The sequence below is a fragment of the Epinephelus moara genome, chromosome 10 (assembly GCF_006386435.1).
Source record: "Epinephelus moara isolate mb chromosome 10, YSFRI_EMoa_1.0, whole genome shotgun sequence".
Taxonomy (NCBI): domain Eukaryota; kingdom Metazoa; phylum Chordata; class Actinopteri; order Perciformes; family Serranidae; genus Epinephelus; species Epinephelus moara.
In genome coordinates, this window is record NC_065515.1 from 5598987 (window position 1) to 5617135 (window position 18149).

Genomic DNA, 18149 nt, shown 5'->3' on the forward strand with positions numbered 1-18149 from the left:
TGTGTTTGAGAGGGGCAAGAGGTGTCAGCTGATGAGCAGCTCTTTGCGAGTACAGCAGGACACAAATATTTCTGTGTGTATCCTCACAGACAGAACTGTGTATGTACTGTGCAGGGCTCATCGCACAGTTTAAGGAAAGGATGAATAAACAGAAATTGCATCAGCCTGACTGGACCCAGCTGCTGCTTTAGATCAGATCAGCTGTGGTACAGTTGTGTGTGTGTGAAATCTCCATCTACTGATTTATGTTGGTGGCCAGGAGAAAAACTAAACATCCCAGTCCAACATTTTCCACTTTTCTTTTGTTTGTTTCCTCCAGGAGTTGAGGACTCATCCAGTAATGGCATGTCTGGTGATAGCTCAGGGTTTGAGGATGTGGCAGCCTTCCCCCCTCCTCCCCCGCCGACAGAAATCAGCCTCCTAGAGCTGCCACCCAAGATGCTGCCTCAGTCCGGTGGTTTTCTTATCAAGGAGCTCGAGATCTGGCCCGGTGTGTCATCCCTGCCTCCAGTGCAGATGGGCTCCGAGGTGGAGGACAAGGATAAGGGGAAAGGGTCCATGCAGAATGGCCAACCCCCAAATCCACCATCACCACCTAAAACGAGCACCCCGCCGCCACCACCACCCCCACCTCCACCTCCGCCACAGTCTGAGCCTGCGACAGATGTCCCAGTCACAGCCCAAAGTCCAGCCCAGGTGGCACCACACTCTCCTCCATCCACAGGCAAGCTGTCTCCATCCCCTGGGAAGGACGGTCCCCCGCTGCCTACCAAGCCTAAACCAAAGCTGTGAGTACCTGTGGTGTCCCCATGTGTCTGTGTCCCGAGGGCAGGCCAGTCACTAGGGAAGGCTGGTGGGAGGGAGACAGACTGGGAGGCCTGTCTGAGGTCTGGTGGAAATGATAGTGTCTCAGCTCTGTGAAAGGGTTAACGGGGATATCCCAAGCCTTTTTGGAACAAAAGCATTCCCTCTGCCTTTATGTTGGTGTCACTGTGGCATCGTGTTAGCCAGGGCGAGCCCGCCTGCTGCTCTCTGTCTGTGGCTGTAAACAGATCTGTGTGGCTTTTGCTGGATGGCTCCTATTGTGTCTGTCTGACCTCGGACTGCATGCCCAGCCCAGGACAGAGCCATTGTGTTTATTTCCTGAGCACCTTTCTGTGAGCTCTGTAGGGATCAGGTAGGATGTCACTGTTATTAGAGGAGAATTGAATGGCTTTATTTTTCAGTGGTCCTGTGTTTTGATTCTGATTCTGCCGTGGACAGGCCTCTTGTGCATGGATTTTTATCTCACATGCTGATGCATTTCTTTTTCATTAAAGTTTTTTTTTGCCTTTATTAGAATAAAATACCACAGACAAGAAAAAAGGAGAAAGACACAGAGAAGGGATGGGAGGTCCATGTCCTGACTTGAACCAGGGAGGTTACAATTACATGAGTAGCATCTTTATCCCCTACTAAAGTCTACCAGGGTGTCTCACTGATGCCTTTCTGGTGACTAATGACAGCACAGCATACACAAATAATTGCAGTGTATTCTTCCCCCTATTGGCTGGTTTAGAGATATTTGTTTTCTTCTCTTCTTTATTTTAGCTGTTTTAGAGACAGTAAGTCTGTCGGTTAGCCGGTTTGCTCACCACGTTGTTCCAGACTAACATATCCCGAACATACATTTGATGGATGGTTATTAAATTCTGTAAAAACATTCATGATTCCCAGAGGATGAATCCTACTTTTTTTCTGGTGCGACCAGCAGTTCAAAATATTATTCAGTGAAATATCTCAACATTTACAAGATGGATTGACAACAAACTTTAACATTTGTTGTTCCCAGACGATGAATCCCCTGAATTTTCATCTAGCGCCACCATGAGGCTGACATCTTTTAATGGATTGCGGTAAAATTTGGTGCAGATGTTTATTGTCTGCAGAGGATGTATTGTAAAAACTCTGACTTTCATCTAGCACCATCAACAGTCAATATTTCTGCTTATTCAATACTTCGGTTTATGACTACATTCTTGCCTCAGCTTTACCTTGTATTTGGTACCACTTAGCAAATATTCAAATGCTAACTTGCTAAACTAAAATGTTAAACATTATACCCGCTGACCATCAACGTGCTAGCATTGCTGACATTGGTCTTTAGCTCAAAGCCCCACTGTGCCTGAATACAGTTCACAGAATGTCTTGAATGGACTCCTATACCCCTTTTCCACCAAATTAGCTCTGGTTCTTGAACATGTTCTGTTCAGGATTCACGGAACCTTAGTCTTTTCTAGCAAATGAGCCTTCTTTTCCACCAGGTTTGAGCCGAACCATTGTTATCAAGGATGCATCATTAATGGCAGGCACTGCGCAATGCAGTTTAAGTAAAAAGTAGTAGCTTTGGTCAATATGCTCAGAACAGTTCAAAATTAAGTGCTCAACCCGGAACAGATCCAGTTCCATGTTGGTGAACAAAGGGATACTGGGGCAAATTCACAAAGAATGGATTGCGGCCACTGATAGCACCATGAATAGCTCATCTGCCCTGTCTCAAGGTTTGATTCACAAAACATATTGTGCTGATGATATGTCAGTGCCATTGGTGCTGCATGTGGGTTTGACACCCCTTATAAATCAGCTTCAGTTACCACCAACTCTCTGAAGACGCTAATAATTCTCACTCTAACTGCGTGTGGCTATTAGCACTCATTTTTGAGAATTGTTTTTGCAATAAGGCTCATTGGCATAGACAAGGGCCAATAATGCGCTTAATGTGTGCATATGACCTAATTTAAATACATGCAAATAGCGCAGGAGCACTGAGATGCTATTTGCTTGGCAGCGGAGTTAGGGGTGCATTTCACCCTTTGCGGGTGCTTTCAAAATTACACTTTCTTTTAGTTTTATTTATGCAGGGTTAGCAGCTGCAAAAGCCACGCAGTCTTCTTGTGAATTTGCCCATCAGTCCTTTTTTGGCTCTTCTCTTATTTTTCGCTCTTCATATTTTCCCCTGCAGTTTGACAAAACTTAGGTGGGGAGTTTTTTTTGTAGAGGTGTCTAATATTACTGTGTTAAACAATGTGAGCAGTATATCCCATCAAAAGCAGATGGTTAAAAGTGTTGCTGTAGGTTATGACAGGCTGCATTTAGACTAGAGTTTGGTTACAGTGCAGTAAAGCTTGGTTCTTGCATTGCACAGTCTATTTCCACTGCATGTGTACTGGGCTTTCTGCTGATGGATGCTACAGTATTGCATATCTGTTGACATAAATGTCGTGACTTGTTAATTCTGTGCTTCCAGAGCTGAGAATATAGAGGAGGAGGCGGAAAATTACAGGTAAATATTTGACTGTGAGGGTGATGCTCTGGATGTGATCTGAGTGGCGTCACACGTAGCCTCATTAATCAAGCTATCACGGATGCAAACACAGACACAACAGTAGAAATTACGTTATGGTTTCTGACTCATTCCGTATAAAGTGCTTTACATTACTACACTGTGGGATGATGAATGAGAGGCAGCAGTGAGACAAGAACTGAGTGGAATCAGCTGATAATATACAACTGACATACTGTATATTAGTTATGCAGGATTTGCTATTGTGCAAATGGCAAGAGAGATTAATATTCCAATCTGTAAATCAATTTTCTTCTGTGCCGTGCAAAAACATTAATGAGATTGATCTTATGAATATGAAAAAGATAAAAAAATAAACAGACTTTTGTCTCCAGATCAGACCTCTATGCTGGATGAATGAGGCAGTAAAGCTGCTTCTAACAGTTTATCCATAATAACAACGTAAATACATTATTAAAAACAATCAGCTCCCAACTGTGAAGCAATTAGAAAGCACACGCCACCCCTCTCCCCTTTAAATTCTATAATTACACAGTAAAAACAGCAGCCCCGCCATTAACCAAAGGTCACGTTTCTGCCAGACTGCACTCTGTTTCCTCAGGTAGTATGTAGGGAACAGAGACTGACCACTCTCAGCCTAAGACCTTCGATTTTATCATGGAGTTCATCATATCCTGTTTGTCGTGTGGCACATTCCCTGCAGACTGATAAACTGTTTCATCCCTGTGAATCACATGCTGCTATGAAACATCAGCAGAGCTCAGTAAAGCCTGCAGCTTTTGAAAATGCTCCTAGTTTGTTACTTTAATTGCTTTTTTTTAAATTTACATTTTATAGGAGTTCTTTTTAATAAGCAACACTAACAGAGCATGTTGTTGAGAAGCTATAAATCCGATAGACAGAGTGGAAACCATGCTGTGTATTTTTAGAACAAGGCAATATCATGAAATAGCCTAATTGTTTAAGTGTATTTACATAAAGGCAGTAGGGATCAGTATAGATGGAGTTTTATTACCTGCAGTTCAGTGTCTATTTAATACTTATTGAGAGTTATTCCTACAGTTTTCAGGATTTCTGTTCATACAAGCCTCTGCTCCCACGTAAATGTGACTCATATGCGGATATCCCCAAAAATGAATCTCAGTCGTTATTAATTTATAAAGGGACAGCTGCATTTAATAACATTACAATGTTAACACTGGTGTTTGTAGCTATTGGTAGATGTGTACATGTTCACAAATCTAGAATAACTCGTTCTAAATCATATGAATAACACGCTGGAAGCCTGTGTAAGGGATGATTTTTGCTTCAATAACACCGAGCTGATGAGATGGAGGAAGTCGTTGTGTGACTTGGCAGGCAGGAGGGACTGCAGGAGACCTGAGCTGTGAAAACAGACCCGCTGTTTTTTCTGTGCTGAAGGAAGAGGGAGCAGGGTCGGTAGGCATTTGGGTTTGATGCCCGGCGTTAATGTCAGACGTCAGGATAAGAATCAAAGGAAATTCTCAGGGGAGAGGCCCAGATTGGCCAGTTGGATTCGAACCAACCATCAGGTTTGGAGAGAAAGCAGAGTTGTACCACATGGTAGAGAATAGATAGATTGCAAATTGGCAGCGCAGTCTCGTTGTAGCTTCCTCTGGAGGGCAACATTTTGTCAGTAATTCTGCACATAGAAACAAATAATATTTGGTTACTTGCTATAGTTGTAAAATTGATGGATGTGTTGTTTTCAGACTACTGTAAGCAGGATAAAACCAACAAGTGACACAGAGTACAGCCAGTGTTTTTACTGCCCTCTCATAAACTGCTCCGAGGATTAAGCATACAAAGCAAACATACTTTGCTAAAATAACCTACTTCTTTAGGTAGATTTGTTATGTATGGCAACTAAAAGTTATCTTGGGATGGAAGCCTATTTGATTGAAATGGTCTTGAAGATAAACTGGGCTTCCTGCAGAAGCGTCTAAATCAGGGATGTCAAACAAACGGCATGCGGGCCAGAATCAGCCCACCAAAAGGTCCAATACAGCCCACTGGATGACCACTAATAGTGATGCAGTGAATCATGGATTCTGCGTCCAAGTGTTTGTGAGGGTCTCATTTGGTCCACATGACATAAATGTCATCATCCACCCATGGTCGTGAGGGTCCAAAGAGGCCCTGTGCAGACGTCCACATGCAGCCTATGGTCATGTGGACTGTACGCATAGCAGACAAAGCAAGTTCGATCCTAAATACTGCAGTCAAGACAGCCACAGCCAACTCACCACAGTGAAGTTAGTTTAAGTTGGATATTTGACAGACAATCACTCCACCCAAGCAGCTTCTTTGTTGTTTCTTTTTCATCTGATTCTGGCAGTTGGAGGACAGTAAGCTCACTGGCTGACATGGACCCTCAATTGTACTATGAATACAGCCACGGGCACATCAGCATGACCACAGCTGTCCGCGGACATTCAATACAGAAACTATGTCCGAGCCTTAAGAGGTAACAATATACACTTCCCTGGAATAACAATGAATACTGACTGTGGTCATTTTTAAAGATATTAAACATTGCGCAAAACATCAAAGTCAATCAGCAGCTTCAACCTTAAAACAACATCAGTGGATCTCTATTGCTAAGGCACTGCCAAAGGGTCTGTAAGCCAGGAGATAACCTAACCTGCTTCCTCAATAGCTTCCACTTTAGTTTGGTGTGGTGATGCCAGCATTACCACACAGGAGTGGACATGTGTGGAAAAATGCAGTGAGTAGTAGACTTACTGAATGTTGAAGTTATTTTTCTTGAGACATCTCAGGGTTTTTCACCATCTATGAATGTTTTCAGAAGTACTTCTTTACACTAAAAGAAAGAGAAAAATTTAGAGTTGTTCTTAAAAGGTTATTATGCCATGGTTTTACTGGTCCAGTCGAGTCAAGTCCCTTGTCTAAACAAAGATCTGTCAGAATTTTGTACTACCGTTATTTACAGCTTTGAAACGCACTGTGAGAGGATACTACGAGACAAGCCATAATTCAGCTGGATGACACGTTGTATCTCAAAGTAAGGTCACTGCCATGTTGGACAGAGTTATTGTCTCTCCTGAATCGACAACACAACTCCCCTCTGTTCAGGGCTATCCAGGGTTTAACTGTACACACGTGACCATATGCAGGGCCACATCATGAGAGACTGATAACACATGGAGCTTGTAAATTTGCGTGTGAGTGAGCGCTCATGCACATGCGTGTCTGTGAGTATGTGTTGATGGATGAGGTGTCAGTGATGCTGGTGTTTGGTGTCAGCTTTTGTATATTGATAAAGGTACACGTTTGCCCAGTGTGACATTTCACAAGGACGTTTCTTCCCTTCATTTCTGTGTAATGGCATACCCTTGCTAGTACAAGAGGTGCCTGTGGCTGTGTGTTTTCACATTTCTTATACCCAGATTTCACTATGGTAGCTTTGCTGTTGAGATAATGCCTTCCTTGTGTTGCTAAGTCACTTACATACCTCTAGGTTGGAGGAAAGTACATGATGATGAAGTGGAACAATAATATTGAGTAACCATTTCAAGAAACCAAAGCCTGTAAAACGAGACTCCAAGACAAAGGAGGAGACAGTTAAAAGTGTCAAGCCAGTGCAACACGTCGAAGGTGTGACCACACTGATATTGACCGTGATAATAGGGGCAAAGCATTATATTATAGGGTGGGATAATGTCTGGGTGGGCGTCACACACACAGCACGAGTAGCAGAGGCAACAATTATCCTCGAACCATTCCACAGCTTAATCTCTCTTTCATAAGACCAGGAATCAACTTTGACAGTTGAAATTGTTCTCTTGCACGTATTTCATTCCACACAGTGCTGTTCATGTGTCAGACGAACTCTCACTAGCAACGTGTCTGTGGATTTTTACAGTATGTTCATTTTTACTCAGTATGCTAAGATTACAGATGATGAAAAACAGGCACACACGTCGACACTGAACAGGACCTCAGTTTAGCCTTCTCTAACTACACTGCGGGTCTAAAATGATTCCAGTATTTGCTGATTATTTGCTAAAGAGATGGCGTCGTAAGTAATGATTGACTGGGTAATCTAAGTAGGGTGGTAGCATAAAGCCAGATGGTGGAAAAAGAGAGACCTAAGTTGTGTGTGTTAATTTAAACGAAGCAAAGACCTACTGGTCATACGGTAAGCAGTGCCTGCACTTAATTATAAAGAGTTTTGAACTAATATTTTAAGTGCAGCTAAAGAACACTAACCACTACCACTAACATCTGGCTTTTTTATCTAATGGGAAAGGTAAGTTGTTGTCGGTGTTCATTCCCAGGACAAATGCAGTAGTTACAAGTATTTATCAACTCCAGCTCAGGTTGGCAGTAATGGAAACAAGACACCAGGTGAGCATGCTAACTTTCACCCCTTTTCCAGCGTGATGCCACACTGCCATAATTTCCACCTATCTCTGTCCAAGCAAAGCTTAAACTTCTAAATTAAGTCAGCAGTTTAAAAGAAAGACTGAAGTAAACGATATAAAATAGAAGTAACCACATTTCACACTGGCCTCCATGCTGCTTTCTACTGTTTATTATGCTGTGTTCTGGCATGGTTGTGCCGTTGACCATTCCTGCGTTTAAGTTTAAGTTTTTTGATCAATACCTTACCTAAAATTACTATTACTTTTTCAACATGCAATAATTGGTGCAATTATTCAACTGTGCAATAATCTTAACACCTCTTGAACGTACATAATTATTCAACATACAATGCACATTATTGTTTATTGATGTATATATTGTAGTAACCATTACAGCACAATAAATGTTTTATAGTTATAAATGTAACATTAGTTTATACAGTGTAATGTAGCACAATGCACATATTTGTATATTTTTACACACTTAAAGACTCACCACAGTGAAGATGTACATTTTATTCCTACTTTCTTAAGTACTAGTGTAAATATAGTAGCATAATGCACATTTTTATTTCTATTTTTCGAATTTATTACTATATATTTACATCTATTTCATACTCATAGTCTTACTTCTTCTAATTCTCTATTCTTTACATCAGAGCAACTGAAATTAATCACAATTTCCCCTCAGGGATCAGCAAAGTATTTCTGATTCTGAATAAAGAATGATCGTTACATTTTAAAGTGCAGTTTTTTTACCGATACTCTTTTAACTAACCTAGAAAGAAAATTTTTTGCTCACGATGACAATTTAAAAAAACCTTTACACTGTGCAGACCAAGCCTCAAAGGCACAGGAGCTTAGATCAACAGTGTGCAAGTGACGCCATGTGTGTCACTTACCAACTTTAATGTGTCCTGGCTTTGCACACTTACATACTGCAGTGATAAATATGAGCAATGGTCTAATCCACTTTAATGTGGCCTGTATTGCATGCAGCTTGACTTTATACCTTTCAATCCCTGTCCGCTGACATAATTGCCATACCACTGAGATTAAATGATTTCTGCAGTAGCTCCAAACCTCTTTAACCCCAGTGAGGCTGTTGTCAGGGGAACAGCATACAAACTGAAGGAAACAAACAGCTCTTTGCCAACAGCCCTCATCAGTCTCCCACTGTCACACACATACACACAATGTCTACTTGTGTTTACAGTGTAAAGACGCAGCAGGTGATTGGTTGTTGCTGTCCATGCCTCTGAATTTTTTTTTTTACAATAGACTACTGATAAGATTTTTTTATGTTGTTGTATGAATTTGCATCCAATTTTTCTATATCCTTCCTGTGCTGCATTGTTGAGCAAGGAGCTCTGGCTGCCAGGATTTGTCGCATATCTGCGCTGTGACTCAGAGCTTCCTCTCAGCAGTGTGTTTGTGTTTACGAGGTGCAAGTCATGAACTCTCTAATGAAGTATTAACAATCACTTTCTTGTCGAGGTGTTGCTTGCGGTTTTATGGAAAGCGGGAAACATGCATGCTAAAGAACCACATATGGCACTGGATACACACTGAGAACTCTGCTTGTGGGTTTATCATCATCAAACGTCTAATTAAAAATGGAAGTAAAACACTGAGTGTTGATCAGTTCCCTAACTGATACCTTCGCTTCAGTGAACGCAGGCCAGAAAGGTTTTTGATTACCAGCACATGGAGAGAGAAAAAGGCAGAACCAGAAAGTTAGTTGTCATCAGGGAGAAAAGGAGATTGTGCAATAGAATAAAAAGCTAAATGAAGTCACCGTAGACTCAAGGGAGCAGGAAAAGCAGATAATTTCACATCAAACCTCCAGAGTGAGAGATGGGCAGTCCTTAAAAGGACATGGGAGACATAGGATTGGCTGAGACACCAGACCAACTAACCACTGGATTGGTCGGTCGGGCTAGAATGACCTGCGTGGAATGGAGAAACTTTCCAAATAAGGAAGAGAGTTGTCGGAGCTGACCTTCACAACACAGAGAGGGGGCTGGAAGAAAGAGGGGTGAGCAGAGGGGAAAGGGAGCGATGAAAAGACGCATGGAGAGATGAGGGGAGCAAGAGACCAGGGTGTATGCTTGGGAGTTGACAGCATGGAAACTAACAGGCCTCAATGATCCCCTCATAGAAAGCAGACTGTGTTTCCCAGGAAAGAACACCCTGGTATGTTAAACACTGAGAAACACACAGATAAATACACATTACCGTACACACACACACACACACTCAGAGGATCACATTGTTTCCGGATGAGGTCAATCAACGTCTGATTAAATCCTGACCTTGGCTGTTGGTGCAAGCGGTGTGTGTGTGTGGCTGCAAGTGTGGTATAGACTTGATCTCCCTTTAGACACACTCCCAGTCAGACCAGTACACCACTTCCACTTGTTAATTAGAGGGTGTAATAATGTATACACACACTAATCTCATGACACAGCTGTCACCAAGAGCCGGCTCTGAGCGCAGAGGAGATTCACTCTGACTCGCATTTTAGTGTCAGTGAGTCAATACACATGGAATGACTCGCATCTCTAGAGAGAGGAAGACCCTCTCCTAATGGATCCCTGACCTTTCCCCAATATGCAGACACACTTACAACCACACAGGGCCAGATCCCTGGGCTCCCACCTCCCATCAACACGCTGTGATTCATCAGTAGCCTGGAAAACACACGGCGGCTCTAAAAATAGAGGCATTACACATAAAAATAGAAATGATAAGTTCCCAAAAAGGTTTTGTTTCATGCTACAAAAATGAAGGAGAAAACTCTCTGATTGAGAAACTGAATATTTGTGAACATATTTCAGTGAATGAAACCAGATCTGTGCGGTTGTGTTTGGAGTGACTTCGTCTCCATATTGTTCCAAAGGTCTTATACTGCACGTTACATAAAACTATTATGTTCCACATTCTCAGCATTGTTCTCTGTGTACATGTAAAGGGTAGATGGTGTCTCTGCGTGGCCATAAAGAATAACACAGAATGTGGATTTTATTTCCAGAAAGGGCGTTGTTTCAAACGTACAATGGGCAAACTTCATTTGTGTCATCCATTGTCACAGGTGATTAATTTCTCAAATCTATCTTCTATTCTCTCTCCTCTATCACCCTGTCTCTCTAGCCTTTTGTCAGTCAGGAAACAATACAAATGTGGACACAAAAGGACACGTAAAAGCAATCAGCGATAGGTGTCTCTCTCATTCTGCTTTTCTCATATACGTTTTCTTTACCTGCGACTTTAAAAGCTGTTGTTATTTTTGGTTCCTGACTCCCAAAGGGAAGTTCCTCCGTCAGCACAGTATACTTCAGAGCTTTTATTCTGAAGGGGCTCAGTCTCAGGCAGGCCGGGAGCCTTTATTGTGAAGAGGAGGAGCTCACAGACAGACTGACTCATGCAGAGAGGGAGAGCGAGCGAGCGACTGCGTCTGTCACTGTCTGGCTGCTCAGGGCTCTATATATGCTCCTCACACCTGGCAGGGCAGCACTGAGACATAGTTTACTCTCCTGCAGGGGAATATCAGAGCTGCTGCACACCAAGACCACAACACTGAAGGTAAAACTTTTCTTTTACGTGGACTGACAACTTTTTTTGAATCAGGCAAACTTCAGCAGGGCTGATAGGGTGATGGGGAAATGGATAAACTTGCTTTTTGAACTTTTAACTTTTAAATTTTTAACTCTCAGGGAGGAAACTTTTTAAAAATGTTGCGTTTATGTTGTGTTTTGGGTTGTTTGTTTATTATTTATCTCATTTATTTATGTCAATGAAAAAGCACTGGAGTCTGTCATTAAATTTGAATTAGGGAGTAAAGGAAGAAAGACGAAGACAAATGATTGAGGCAGAATAAGGACTATTTTTTCCCGTTTTCCTGGTTTACCAGTTTGGCATGTTAATGTTTAAATCATATGTTTTCAGAATGGGTGTGTGGTTTTCTGGGAGCACTGAGAGGCTGAGTGTGTGATACCCATTCATTTGCTGGAGGCTCAGGAAAGGTAGTGAGTTCAGGCTATAGAGAGAAAGAGCAGAGGAGCGGCATCACCAACAAAGTTAGTTTTCTTTCTAGTGTTGCGTCTGTGATGCAGTTTCGACTGTGTTTATGTGGTGAGGTTCATTTGTTTGCAGAGCTCCTCGGTGGAGTCAGATGGATTAGTTATCACAATAGAGTCTGTTAGGTGAGAAAGCTTGTGTCTTACTCATCTGACTCTTTCACTGACTTGTTTCCTCTTCACTTTTGCCTGTCTTTCTCCCCCTGACTCTTCCTTCCCCTTCCTCCTCCTCCTCTCCCTCCACTCCTGCTGCTAATCCCATTTGATGGCAATGTCTTTCCCACTCCAATCCAGAGAAGAATGTCTTCAACATTCTTGCTACAGAGAACGAAAAAAAAACACTCCCAGTCTCACTTGGACAGAAAAGGCGGAGGAGTGGGGAGAGGAGGGATGGATGGAGGTATACAGAGAAAAGCAGGGCTCAGTGATTGCAGAGAGCCCTCTTTACCTACACTTGGATATGAAATACGAGCTCAGACAGAGAGCAAGGGGGAAATAATAGTAGAAGAAGAAAGAAAGAAAGAAAGTAGGGCAGGGAGAAAGTGGGTGAGCAGAGCAGCCGTGAGCTGTTGGTGCGGCTGGAATAAGAAAAACGCTCTGTTTTAAAGAGAGGGGGGAAAGGAAAACAGTCTGGTTCTGTTTTATGTGGTGTGTGTGCAATTAGAGCCAGAGAGAACGAGGAGAAGGGGGGGTTGCTGGGGTACCCAGGGAGGAGAGGGGTTGAAAATAAGTTAAGGACATCCAGGAGAACAAAGGCAAGAGAGAGAACATGTCACCTGACAGGGAGGAGGTGAATGAATGGAAGCTGCAGGGGGAGAATAAAACGCTTTTTCGTATGTGGGATATATTGAATATCGTGTGTTCCCAGCAGCAGCAGATTGGTTTTTGGGGTCAGACAGAACTGTGAGATTATATTGAAATGTTCTTGGAAACTTGGAGTGGCTCCTTAGCCAGTCTGCTTTCTCTTGTGAGAGAAGAGGGAGGCAGACATGCAGAGGAGGAGGGAGTCAGGAGAGTGATGTGTGTGTGAGAGTGAGACACAAATGAAGAGACCAAGAGTGCATGATTGGAATGATTCTGTGTGCCTTTTCTTGGTAACCTTGTATTATTACAGCGTGTCACTCCTCTCCGAAAATGTTAAGAAAATTCCCAGTCTGACACATATCCTGTCAGAGGTGACACAAAAACCAATTCTACCAAAGAAGAAGTAACTTATCCTGCAGTTTAAACAGACAGTTTTACTCACAGTCTGTCAGTGTGAAAGTCATTCAGACACCAGCTCAGTCATTACGTCAGACTGATCACCTAATCCAGCTTGGGGGCATCTGACAAGTTTGTATTGACGCGCTGAAGCAATGACGCAATGCTCGAATACAAGTGAGGCAACCATGAACCAGGTGTGTGTAAAAAAAAACAAGACACACCTTGTTTTTGTGTGACCAGAGAGGGGGGTAAGCGTCACAGCTGTGGTGATTTGCATTTCTGCTGTCGTGAACCCATTATCTGAGTCACGGTTTGGGTCGAGCACTGTGCGTGTAATGATCTCAGGCGCCTGTGTTTGTGTTGTAGGTGTGATGCCGGAGCTCAATTTGACTATTTGGATATAAATCATTAACAAATGGCAAGGTCGCTCTGTTGCTGAGCCACAGATGTTTGCAGAAACAAATACACAGAGGTGTGATTCAAACACAGAATGGGGCCTATAGCCTGAAACACCCACTAAAGCTTTCCACTTGCCTAACAGCCTGGATGTCGTGTTGTGTGCATCTAATCTCCATTTTTCTGTTTATAAACACCTTCACAATTTTAAAGAGAACAGGCAAGTCCTCAGTTCCCCTCATGTTGTTGTTTACAGGAGGAAACCCCTCATTACTGCCTATGTTCACTCAACCACTTCCTGTTCTCTTACTCGTCTGCTTCCTGTCAACAGCTGGCCGGTCTAATAATCTGTCTTTTCAGCCAGCTGCAGAGCTAACGAGATGAGCGGCGGATAAAGCTTCAGACTGCTCCCAGCTTGCTCCAATAGGTCGGTGGATCAGCGGATGAGTTTCTCACGCAGCCCGGCTCGTTATTGTTCAGGAAGCACAAACAAGCAGCACCGAGTAAACACGGCCATTTAAGATGTTGAGGTCTTCATTTATTAAAGCAAGATGCTGCTGGTAAAGACCTACACGTCTCGGTGTACATCACTGGGCTGTAAAACACTCTTTCAATTAAGTTACTGTTAAGCTGTTCCTGGATCTGTTTATTGAGCTTTTCCATGTAGAAACTGGAGAGACAAAGTTACTCCACACCAGATTCCTCTTTGCCTTTTCTACCCTTCTTTCTTTCCCCCCCATTAAAGAGTTTACAGACAGGATCCAGCCCTAGGAAAGTATTTTTCAAGATGAAAAGAGGGACTGCTTTGCCTATTTTTACCACCAAAAGTAAAAAAAGAGAGGCAATGAGGGAGAGAGACATAAGAGTAATGCTGTGTTACAGAATGACAGACAGAGGAGCTGGAGCGTTTTCTCTCAGCGGAGCACGGCGCTCTGTGGGCCAGTTGGCTCGGACCAGAACAGCAAAACACAGGGCCGTTGGCATAGCGACAGAGGAACACTTCCCTTCTAATTCAGCCCCAAGTCTCCGCCACAGAGACAAAGAATAAGAGCGAGTGATGGAGATCTGCTCTGCTTCTCAGGCCATTTGTAGATATCTTATAATCATTTACACGAGGCAGGGGGCGGGCTGTTTTAGAGCACAGCTGGGATGAAAAGGCAGGACGTGGTGTGCTCTTTGTGGTCAAAGCGGTCTGGTAGATCAGAGCTGGAGGGTCGCTGAGTCTGGATGACCTTCGCTTGACGTAAATCCTTAAGTGGGTCATAAAACTATTCATGCAGCTGCAAATTAAACAAGCTGACCTTTTCATGCGCCTGCAAATATGAAGCATGCCAAACACCTCAATAAGAGGCTAATCTAATCTGACAAAATCAGAATTTTATTATGTTGCATTGTAATTAGATGTAAGTCAGATGCCATTTTAAAGGTCCAGTGTGTAGGCTTTAGGGGGATTTAGTGGCATCTAGTGGTTAAGATTGCAGACTGCAACTAGCTGAAACTTCTCCTGGTTAGAGTTTCTTCAGTGTTGAGTGGTTTATACTGGGAGACAAGTTATCTGAAGAGGTTTCTTCCTCACAAAAACAAATGGCCTTGGTGATTTAAGCTTGTAAAATCACTGAATGAGGCAGTTTCATGTTTAAAAAATGGTGTTTTTCTGATGCTCTCTTTGCAGAGGGACTGTTCATTACAATGGAAGATGCAAAAAAGGAAATGATAAAAATATCTAGAGCAAGTGTGTAGTTTGTCTGTTGTGGGCTACTGTAGGAACATGGCGGTGCAACATGGCGATCTCCATAGACCAGGACCCACTTCCTATGTAGATATAAACTGCTCATTTAAGATAACAAAAACACTGTGATTCTTATTTTCAGGTGATTGTACACTAAAGAAAACATACTTATGATATTATATTCCATTATTGCCAATACATCTCCCTAAATGCTTCACACTGGAATGCAGAGGGATCTCTTCTTTCTACTTCCTGAATCAGGGATTTCTTGACCATTATAAGAGAGAGAGTACCGGTATGTTATGATACCACGTAAAGGGTTGCTCAGCAGTCTGGCTTTGTGATGAATGCAGGTGCTTTTTTAGCCGTAGTTACTTTATATAGAAAGCACCTTTTAAGGCAATAGAGATGATGTAAGTTAAAGCTGGATAACATCCACTCTACCTTCTGCTCATACACTTACAGCATTTATGTCAAAAACATAGATAAAAAGCTTCAACGGCCTTTGGGGTCTTTCATGCTGAGGCAGTAAAGCGGTGTGTGTCGGGTTGAGAGGGATGAGGCCTCGAGGAAATTAAGTGTGTTTCCTCTCTGCTGGAGCAGACGGGCAGGGTGCTTTGTGCCTGACGCTCCAAGAACACAGCCAAAAAAGGAATCAAACCGCTGCAGAGCGCAGCGAGCCTCACGAGCTGCCAAACTATTCCTGTAAAAGCACTCTTTTGGTTGAGGCCTGAACAGGAGAGCTTTGGAGAATGTAAAGAAAAATGTATACAGAGAAGGGGGGACACGTTGAATCGATTTTGCACTCTTGCGGTCGGTGAGGACAGCAGCAGGTCACTATAAGCTGGAATGATCGCAATGAACAGTTATGAATTAATGACTATTTATTTGGGCATGTGAAGTCTCCTCTTGAAGGGAGCATATGACCGAAATAACAGGCTAAGACAGGCTAATCAGTCATGTTGCTGTTGGATTGTGTGGTGGATTTGTTACACTATGCTACAACTGTCAGTTTTGTGAAATACTCACTGGTGTTTGCAAATGGATACAGGGGGGAGGTTAAAAGAAGGGGAGTCTTCTTTGCATTCTCACAGATGAAAAATAGTCGAAAGACTCCGCTGATTATTCAACATCTGGAACAGATTTGGGCACGTGAACTTGGTCCTGGTGGACTCCTGACAACATGCACCACTGGGATGCACAGTATATTTTGAACAGGCTGCCTATGAAGAACTCATCAGTCTCATATACACATAGCTGTATACTCTGAAGGTTTATAACTTTCCCAAAGACCCACGTCCTCCTGATCCTCAAGGAGAGCTTCTAGAGTTCACTGCGTCTTGTGGTTTACAAAGTTAGTCCACTTTAAAACCCTCTTGGTGCTTGATTCAGTGATGCTTCAAGAAAGCAAAAACTGTAGATCTGAGCTGATGGCTCTGCAAAATTTCTAACCTCCCTCTCTCCCACAATGACGTGAATCAACCAAGCTGGGGGAGAGACTGGGCAACCACACCTCTGTGAAAAAACATAATGCTTCATCATCAGGACCCATCCCTGGCAAAATGACACCACATTGCATGACATTTGTGTTTTTCTTTCATCACAATGCCATTCAGATACCAGGAGCCACACCTCAACCATGTGGTTCAGATAGAAAAACATATCTGAGCTCACACCAGTTTACACTCCATTAGGGTAAACTGTCACACTGTTGAACAGAACTGTTTTTCTCACTGCTGCACTTATCTCATGATTCCTTTACCATACTTGATGTATTGTCAACAGGCCGGCTTTTTAGCAAGTCTTTGTGAGAGGCTAGAGGCTGATAACCTATCAGTTCGTGCTGCTGGTGCAGCAGTTTCCTTCCCAGAACACACACTGACACACACACACACACACAATTTGTCCACATAACACTACTTTGCCTGAACCCTCAGGCCTGACAATCTGTCACCTTCAGACCAGAGGAAAAACAGTTCACTTTAACTCCTGTTGAAAACCATCAGTGTACGACCACGTGCTGATGTCATCCACAAAATCCTTTAAGTATTTTAATAATTAATATGTTCACAATTTTCTGGCCAAGACTTTGATTGACATTCTAGCTCTTCATCGATTATGCTCGCTTTTGGCATCTAACATTACTGCCAGTTGTGTTCTGACTACAGTTGGACACAGACCAGGCGATGGAGTCATGCATAAATCGACAACAGCTGCATGATTTTGTAACATTTTTACAAGTCTTAGTTTGTTACAGAGACCCCCCCCCCCCCCCCCCCCCCCCCCCTACACAATCAACATAATACCAAAACCCCCCCCCCTTTAAAGTATGCAACGTATCCTCATACAACAATTCATATGAGATTTAATGAATTAACACTCAACAAATGATGTTATGTAAAGTTAATTAGGTTAGGTTTAATTAGGGTAGGTTCAGGAAAAGAAACATGGTGAGTACGTTCCTTAAATAAACTCAAAGTTAATTTGGTTTCACACTGTTCCAAACCAGGGTTGGAAATCAGCACCATTCACCAGTCAAATGCTGGTAAAATATGCAAGTGGCTGCTGGATTTGTGTCACTCACCAGCCAAAAAACAATGGTAACTATTGAGTGCTGGTAGATTTTAGAATCCAACAGTCGTGGCAGATGGACTAAAAAGTTAATTTCCAACCTTGTTCCAAACACTGTTCTCCTGAGGGGAAGTCCTGTGTTGTTTGACCCATACACCACCACAAATTACTGGCTTATAATTACGTGAGTTAAACATAAATTGCGGTGCATTCATTTTTGTAGGTATACGCAGTAGGGGTAGGGTGCCAATATTACAAAGTCTACCACAATACAGTCTTGATTCAATGCGATTCAGGGGCCTGCGATTGATATGAGACGATATAGAGTGTGGCAGGGCTGACGTCAAAACCCGGAAGTTTAGCATTGCGCTGGTTCCCGGAAGAGAAAGTGAATGTGATTTTTGCATTGCGTTTTGGAT

General features: G+C 42.7%; 1 protein-coding gene across 6 annotated transcripts in view; it reads left to right on the plus strand.

Annotated features, from left to right (window-relative positions):
* The window catches only part of palld (palladin, cytoskeletal associated protein), a 70649-nt gene that overhangs the window by 38566 nt on the left and 13934 nt on the right, over window positions 1–18149 (plus strand). For 4 of the 6 annotated variants that reach the window (XM_050054545.1, XM_050054546.1, XM_050054548.1 and 1 more), the window contains 2 exons: window positions 320–788; window positions 3287–3322. In XM_050054545.1, coding sequence (XP_049910502.1) covers window positions 320–788; window positions 3287–3322 — 505 coding nt within the window. Of the gene's footprint in view, window positions 1–319; window positions 789–3286; window positions 3323–11177; window positions 11338–18149 lie in introns of those variants that run through there. The other 2 variants (XM_050054547.1, XM_050054551.1) reach the window with 2 other exon arrangements.